The sequence below is a fragment of the Pistacia vera genome, unplaced genomic scaffold (genome assembly GCF_008641045.1).
Source record: "Pistacia vera cultivar Batoury unplaced genomic scaffold, PisVer_v2 Contig450, whole genome shotgun sequence".
In the NCBI taxonomy this organism is placed as follows: Eukaryota; Viridiplantae; Streptophyta; class Magnoliopsida; order Sapindales; family Anacardiaceae; genus Pistacia; species Pistacia vera.
Genome location: NW_022196280.1, coordinates 75,041 through 83,575, shown reverse-complemented (window position 1 = coordinate 83,575; position 8,535 = coordinate 75,041). Strand labels below are relative to the sequence as shown.

General features: G+C 32.7%; 1 protein-coding gene across 1 annotated transcript; it reads left to right on the top strand.

Annotated features, from left to right (window-relative positions):
• The first annotated feature begins 834 nt into the window (after positions 1–834).
• On the top strand, positions 835–7,602 carry LOC116144672 (UDP-N-acetylglucosamine transporter UGNT1-like). The gene is made up of 10 exons (XM_031430123.1): positions 835–1,006; positions 3,072–3,148; positions 3,362–3,523; positions 3,634–3,767; positions 4,897–5,027; positions 5,129–5,173; positions 5,252–5,349; positions 6,350–6,457; positions 7,046–7,102; positions 7,207–7,602. The coding sequence occupies exons 1-10, from the start codon at positions 871–873 to the stop codon at positions 7,279–7,281; spliced, it is 1,023 nt and encodes a 340-aa protein (XP_031285983.1). The 5' UTR covers positions 835–870; the 3' UTR covers positions 7,282–7,602.
• Positions 7,603–8,535: the final 933 nt, after the last annotated feature.

The window sequence follows — 8,535 nt, the reverse complement described above, 5'->3', positions numbered from 1 at the left end:
TCTTTTAATGGTACTACTTTAAAAAAAAAAAAAAAAAAAAAAAATAGTTTACTCTTCCAACAATTACCAAGTTAAACTTACCACGCAATTATATATCGGGATTAAATTTAAGAGATAAAAAAGCATTATAAAAATAATAAAACTTACTTTATCATATGTTTTCTAAGTTTATATGAGGTTTTGAGAATTATTATTTAAAAAAAAAATTTTAGTATAGAATTTCTCTTGATACAAAGTTGAAAACAGTTTCATGACATAACACATTATCTTTCTTTAATTTTTGTCATATAAATAATTCAATGTGACAATTGATATCTTTCCTATTGCATTTTCAAATATGAAATATCCCTATTAAGATATGGTATGAATATTTATTTGGATTCTATTGATTTGATTCCTTTTTAGTCATCTTGAATATGTTGTATTGGGTCATTCAAATTAAAAACATATCTTTATATTTTACATTTCATGAATATTCAAATATTTATTCCCATTTAAATCTAAATATTTGCAAGATTGGCTGTATGCAACTTTATACAATGTTTCAAAACACTTTTGAATTTTGATAATACTAAAAAATAAATTAAAATAAAAATCTATTTAAAGTATGTTCTTGATAAAGTAATAAATAAATAATTGATAATATTTTAATTAATAATAAAAAAGAATAAGAAAAGGAAAAAGAATGATGGGGTGATGAATATCTGAGCTGGGACCTAACATAAGTGGACCCTCACTTCTTAAAAAGTATGCCACTGTCCCTGCCACTCATGGCTCACTGCACTACTTAAACTCGTGTTTTCTTCTCTGATTCATTCTCAAATAAAAGTTTGTATCTTTTTCAGACTTTAAACAAATTATAACAAAACAATGGCTTCTTCAGTCAAGAGTGAAGGATTACCAGTGACAGTAGACGACGGTTCATTGAAAAGCCAAGAGCAGTCAAAAGGTTCTGCCATGACTAAAAGAGGTGTCTATGCAGCTGTCTCTTACATGGCTTCTGCTGGTAATGCTTTTTTTTGTTTTTTCTCTTTTAATGTTTGGACTTATTTCATGAAACAACTTTTAATGTTACTTTCTACCTTGAAAGTTGCTTTGTTAAAAGAAAACTTTTTGTTGTATTCTTGATGGGGTTTTCTATAAAAATGTTGCTGTTGTATTTATTTTTGGTTATGCTTTATTTGGTTGCTGAGAAAATGTGGGGAAGAGGAAAGTTTTAAGTTCTACGTGAGTCATAAAATGGAGAAAGTAAGTAAAGTTGACAACTTTTTGCTTCTGTGTTGATTTTGTTGTTTAAAATTATGACTCTGTTTTTTCAACTTTGGAAGAGTGATTGGGTTGAAACTAAGACCTATCTCTATTTCATATGCTAAATACACTGAAATCCTGCATTCAAGTCATATACAAATGTGCTTGTGAGCAACTAAAGGGAGGATTTTTCAGGAATTTTGAGGGTTGAAAACTTAATTTTGTTGTATGCTTGGGAAAGAAGAAAAAGGTTCTAAACTTAGAAGAAGAAAGGAATTTGTGGAATATTTCATGTTGCAGAGTAGGATCTTTGACGAGATATTGCAGCTGGTCTGTTAATATGAGTAAGAATGTCTAGTGAATTTGTTAGAGTCATTGAGGACATCTGAGATGGAATGACAAATGTGAAAATTATTGTGAGGCAGAAACAAATTTTCATTTGCAATGTGTGCTTAATTCCCAGATTATTGAGCGTCTATCATTTTGCATCGGTGGAGGGTGTATTTAAGGGCATTTTCATGAGATATATGGTGGGGAATTGTAGTTTTTGTAATAAAATAGTATGTGAGATGTGAAGATGTTAGAGATATGAAGAGATGGATTTTAGAGCTATTATGGAGCGAGAAAATTTAAAGATTTCTCATCAAAGCTACGATAAATTGAAATGCTGAAGATATAACCAAGACTAAAAAAAAACCATTTTGATTTTCGAACCATTTATTCCAAAGAAGGTGAGGTTGAGAAAGTATTACACATAAGACCATGTAGAAATGATTTTGAAGTCAAGCATGATTCATATGTGGTCTTTTAAAATGAGAGAATGTTTATCTTATGCGATAAGAATGTTACTTTGTTTATAAATAAGCATCCTTAAGTCGTCTAGTAACACTGTAATAAACAATCCCTCTCTTGGGTTTAATTGCCTGCCTTACTCATTCAAATTGGTGAGTTCCAGGTGTTTGACATCTTTGAACTAATTCCTGATAAAGTTAATCCTTAATATAATATGTGTTCTCTATATCTAATGGTGGACAGGTTATCTTATTGCTTGCAGTTTTGGTTTTGTTTATTCAAATAATGTTAATAGAAACCCCTTGCCAGAAGAGATAGTTTTCGTCATGATTTTTGTAATTATTTTCATTTTCTTTTGCCCAACTGTCTCTTCCTCCAGTTTTCTTTTTTTAGTTGTTGAATATCCATGCCATGAGTAAGTATTGACTGTCTTAGTTGGTATCTTAACCTAAGATTGAAGTTTTTGGGTTTGATTTGGGGGAGGAGGGGATGTTGGATTAAAAACAATACCAATGCCATTATCACATTATCTTTTGCTCTTTTCTTTTAACTACTAATTTTGTAATTAGTATATAGAGGAGAGCTCTACAATAGTTGCTGACTTCTCTTCACCCATTGTGTCCCGTCTTTATGTGCTTTAAGAAAACAAAATGAAAACATTAAATGTGTGGCATCATCCACATAAACTCTAGACATGTGGCATGATAAGAAACCAACAACTGCAGCAGAGAGTGAGCAGGAAACAGTTATCAACATTTCTCTAGTATAAGTGATTCACTATTTATTTGTTCCTGATAAATCTCAATATTTACCTCATTATACATATTGTCATCCACGGAGTTCTTTGAGTTGTTTTTTATTTTTTTTTCTTCTAACTTGTGATAGTTTGATATGAGAATGGTGATTTACTGGTTTTAATTGTTTATTGATCAAACTTTTGCTACTGTCCTTTACATGTCTTAATTATCTGATTTTCTGTGAATGTGTCTCATCATAACTCGTATGATCTTTCCTTTTCCTCCAATTTGCAGTTCTCTTGGTAATGTTCAACAAAGCAGCTCTTTCTTCATATAGTTTCTCATGTGTAAATGTCATCACACTTTTTCAGGTAGTCTACTTGCCAAAATTGTCTCATTTACCAGACTATTTATTTTAAGTTCTAAGCTGTTAGCTGCGCAGCTAGCAAGCGATAGCTTACTGCAATTCTTTTACCGCTTTAACAATTTTTGCTGCCTTCTGGAAAACTGTGTTGTCAAATCTGGTGTTTGTTATCTTTGAGTACTTCATTAGTTGACTTGTGCATTTTATATCTTTTTGCTAGCTGCTATGTTCATGTTCAATTCTCTATGCACTGAAGTGCTGGAAGGTCATCTCTTTCACAGCTATTGAACCACAGAGCACCACTTATAATCCATTAACCCTAGTACCATTGAAGACATTAATTCATACCCTTCCTCTAGCAATAGCATATTTGCTATATATGGTACGTATTTTATGGTAGACAATATTTCACAAGCTTTTCCTACCTTGGTGAAAGCTTAAATATTTCCTTGCAATATTCCCAATATTTGTCTTTTTTTTTTTTATTGAAAGCTGGTCACAATGGAAGCTGTGCGAGGCATAAATGTTCCCATGTACACCACCCTCAGGCGGACCACAGTGGCTTTTACGATGATTGTGGAGTATCTATTGACAGGGCAGAAACACTCACTTTCTGTTGTTGGCAGGTACACTACCTTTTTAACTTTCTTCTGACGATTAAACCTTTGCTGTTACTGGAAGTAGGAAAACTTCATCCATGGTTTCAACACCGTCCCTGTGGGTCTGCAGAATGCTTTTTAGCTAGTTATTAAACACATGTTCCTCAAAGTGTTTATAATGAAGAATACTCTTATAATTATCTAAAAGATATCAAACATTATTAGTATCTTCTACAAAGAAACTGTTTGGTCCCCCTTTTTTAACTTGCAGATCGTTTATCTGTGAAGTATCCATGCTATATCTTTTGGGTGATATCTAGTTTAGACAAAGATGTATTACTTCAATTATAGTGATATCTCTTACCATGTGGTAATATTTATACTGTTTTAACAATTACAATTAAATACTTGATAATAGCCAAAAAAAACGTACACTTAAAAAATAAACTGTTAAATATGAAATCAATCATAACGTAAAACAGTGATTAATTAATTTGTTAAGTTTATTTTCAGGAAGATGGTTTCCATTAGGTATGATTTATGGATTATTGGTATAATTTTTAATTTAGAGGGAAAACAGATTTTTATATGCATTTGTACTGGAAAGGTTTGATATCCAAAGTTCTGGAACCAACCGTCATAGCCTGTATTGTGTTAGGAGTCTTTCCTTTCACGTTGCTTTCTCATTCTTTACCCAAAATTACTGTTGTGAAGAGGGGAAGACTAGTTTTTGCAATATTCAATGTCCATTATATAGGTGCCAAAAACTGTAATTCAACAAATCCGACTACTAAAACTAAGTAAAGTTGTTCCTTTGTGTTCTTTGCCCATTGTCAAACTTGTTGTAAATCCGAGTTTCCCGATTTAGTAGTTACAGCATCCTCAGAAGTTGAATTTTTTGATGGAATAAGTCGTGTAATTTAAATGCCAAAAGGATTCTTGATTGCCTTTGTTGATCAAAATTTTGAAGGCCTCGATTATGTGTGAGCATATACAGTTATCAGTTTTTTGAACTATCTTAAAATGGGAAATAAAGTAGTCTCAACTGCATGGCTTAGAATGTCATTCCATATACTTTTATCTATGATAGATTATCTTTTATATATACATGTGGTTAGTTGCCTTCTTAGTGGAATAAATTCAAGGATTTCATCAGTGTGGGAACTATTATACTCGGTGCAATCATTGCTGGGGCTCGGGACTTGTCATTTGATGCCTATGGCTATGCTGTTGTTTTCATAGCGAACATCTGTACAGCAATATATCTTGCATCCATTGCTCGTATTGGTACTATTTTATTCTTATGCAATTTCACATCTCACTTCTTATTTGAAGGTTTATATCTTTTTTTCATATAAATTTATGGCATATTCTTCAATCTTTTCCAGGTAAATCCAGTGGCCTGAATAGCTTTGGCCTTATGTGGTGCAATGGTAAGATGAAAAGCCTAAGTACAACATATTTTTCCCTTCACAGCTCAGTTGAATAATCTATTTACCGGTTCTTTTTAGGAATAATATGCACACCAATCTTGCTGTTCTGGACATCAGTCAAAGGTGATTTAGAAGTGACTATGAACTTTCCCCTTTTATTCTACCCAGGCTTTCAGGTACTTCCTTTTCTGAAGTTGATAACTTCTTTTCTTATTTTTTTTCTACTCGTGACTGGAGTTTCGCTCCCCTTTTCTTGATTTTGTTAATTTAATGTAGCATTTGGGTCATGAGATGTTTGAAATGATTGTGTGCATTATTTCCTGCTTTTATTTAGCCAGCAATTCTTCTAATTTTCCTACTATTTTCCCCTGTTTGGTATTTCACCTGTCGAAGTATTTGTTATAACCATCATTAAACTGTTGTTCCTTCCAACCAATTGCCATTGACAAAAAGAGATGACACTGTAACTGTGGCTTATCTGGTTATACAACATATTATTCTGAAATTAGACATAAAGGATTACAATCAATGTTGTTTTTTTTTTTTTTTTTTTTCTTGATGCTTGCTTTGCAGTTTGCTCTTGTTTCAATATTCTGTATTGCGTATTGCGTATTTGTATAAGACTGGTTTCATTGATTCCTGTAAATATCTACTTTGGCTGAAATATGAGATTTACCATCACAATAACAAACCCAAATCACATCTCTGCTTTCTGTTTTGAATATATAAATCAAGGTAGTTGAAGAATTAAATGTTATACTTATCTCTCCTTGGTCTAATTGTTATATCAAAGTTTAAGCTTTAGCCCACAATTATCATTTTACCCCTCTTAGTGTTATTGGAATCCACTCGTCTATATGTTTGATATCTTCAACTTGAGAAAGAAATTCAAGTTGAAGATTTTATGGCTTTGAACTTGGGTCAAATTCATTATAACCGTATATTTCAAGATCATAAGCTCTAATTAGTAATGAAACTACAGTACATGTGATCCATAAAATTTAGGTAATGTAACACTCAATGTTTATTACAGAATCTGCTTGATGAGCTTCTATTTCACCATAATAAGGAGCCAACATGCCAGTGTTTACTAAATTTGGGGTATTCAATATAACTACTGAATCAGTGGTTGAGTCGGTGGTCTAACTAAATATTATTGTGTTGAAATGTTTGCAGGTTGTGATGCTTCTTTCCTGTATCATGGCTTTCTTGATAAACTATTACGTATTTTTGAACACAACCCTCAATTCAGCACTCACACAGACAATTTGTGGCAATTTGAAGGTGTGTAATGCATGTTTAACTTGTGCTACCCTACAAACATGCAGATGCAAAAGCTTCCCTTTACCCTAATTTGGTTTTGCATTTTAATATTTTACTCTTTTAATTTGCTGGATTAACATTGATTTTGTTCTGGTAAGTCAAGTAGCTTGAACATTATTTTTGTCATTATAGAGCAGAAGTCAATTGCTTGGCGGCCTAGAACCATCTCATTCATAGACTTTTGTGACATTTTAGCATTTTCAATTGATTTTGCCTGAGCTACTTCTGAGTTAGATGATCAATTATGTGATTAAATTTTAGTATCATGGCTAAATATCGGTGCTAACAAATCATATTTGCTGGATGGAAGTGTATCCTAACAGAGGAATAGATCCTAAAAGTTGGCAAGGAGGGCTGGAAACTTTACCAATATTAAGCTTGTTTCTTTTTAATAAACCAGAATTATTTTTTGCCAGAAAATCACATTCTGTTTTGAGTGTAACCTGTTATCCTTAATCTTTGAAAAATCTGTTAAATATTCTTTCCTGTTCTCTGCCGTTAAACTGCTCATCCCATGACCTTTGTGAACTCCTGTTTTTGCTACTGTAGGACCTTTTTACTATTGGACTCGGCTGGCTGTTGTTTGGGGGACTTCCATTTGATTTGGTGATTATATACTTTATCTGTTCTTATAGTTTATACATACCTTTACATAACAAGCTTAAACCACTTATTTTCTTGTGCCAACTACTGCCATATTTTGCTTTCAGTGGAATGTTATTGGCCAATCTCTTGGTTTCTTGGGCTCGTGTTTATATGCTTGCTGTAAACTCTGGGGGATATAAATGTCATGCTGTTGCTTGAGAGCCTTATACTGGAGATAATTAGCTGATAGGTTGACTGCTGCTAGCTTCATCGGCTGCCAAATTTTGATTAACAACCAGAGACTCTAGAACATGTAGAATTAATACCTCAACTATATAGAAGATTCTCTGCATAAATGCATATTACCAAAGCTTCTGCTACAATATATTAGAGGAGGGATCGTTATCTCTTCTAGTGTTTTCATTACAGAAAATCTGGGATCACAGTGATCCTAGAAACCCTGTTACTCTTAGTTGATGAGAAAAAAAAAAAAATTCATCTTCAAGAACTTGATTAATGAAAGTGGAAGTAGCAAATATTTTTAGTTTGTCTAAGTTCTTCTGTTTATTTTTTATACTATATTCTGTTATATGATTCATTCTATTTGGTTTGAGAATTAAACCCTTCCCTCCCTTGCATTCATCTGCATACATGCAGGATACAGCAACATGTCACAGGCACAGATAAATTATTTGGTCAACTTCTTTATTGAATTTCTTTTGTCACTTTGGATAACAAACTTTAGAATAATCTTAGGATGTCTACTTTAATTTAAGTCAATCCGATGATCTTTATCAGCCCAATATCTTTATTGAGCCAATAACATAATAAATCTCAATACATTATAATTTTACTGTGGGAAACTTATTGATTCCCACCTCTTTGCTTTAATCACAACCATAGAACTAGTTTCTGCTACCCATAACCAGAATTATCTGTATATATATACTTGTGTGTCCTCCATTTTATTAGGCTTTCACAAGTCATGTATGTTTGCTTTCCAAACTAAGGTCTGATACATTTTGTTGCCGGTTCAGAGTAGCAAACCTGTGTGGCATCTGTATCCAATACTATAATTGAGCAACTGAGTTTGGCTAGCTCCATAAACTGGATGCCTTAAATGGATCACATATAGCTCTAGAATTAGTTTTAACTGAAGTCGACTCTTTTGAGTTGGCCATTGAATCCAATCACTTTCTGCCAAATTATGCTAGGATTGCACGTCGTGTAGAAAGGTATTGATTAAAATATTTTAGGACCATTTCACATAGTCTTTCCTCTATTTGACAAAGACTATGTTCGAGTTTGGTTGTCTTAGGACCATCTGTTTGATGCAATATACGTACTGGTCTACATTTTACATCACAACTCTTAAATAATGCTAGCATGAGATGGAATAATGGATGAGTGAGGTTCCTTCACAGTTATAACTTTCCACAAATGACTGATATAGT

Excerpts from the sequence above, each read along its gene's own strand:
- LOC116144672 (XM_031430123.1), top strand. The coding sequence starts at position 871 with ATGGCTTCTTCAGTCAAGAGTGAAGGATTACCAGTGACAGTAGACGAC. Across the intron at positions 1,007-3,071 it reads CTCTTACATGGCTTCTGCTG|TTCTCTTGGTAATGTTCAAC; the intron begins GTAATGCTTTTT and ends TCCAATTTGCAG. Across the intron at positions 3,149-3,361 it reads ATGTCATCACACTTTTTCAG|CTGCTATGTTCATGTTCAAT; the intron begins GTAGTCTACTTG and ends TCTTTTTGCTAG.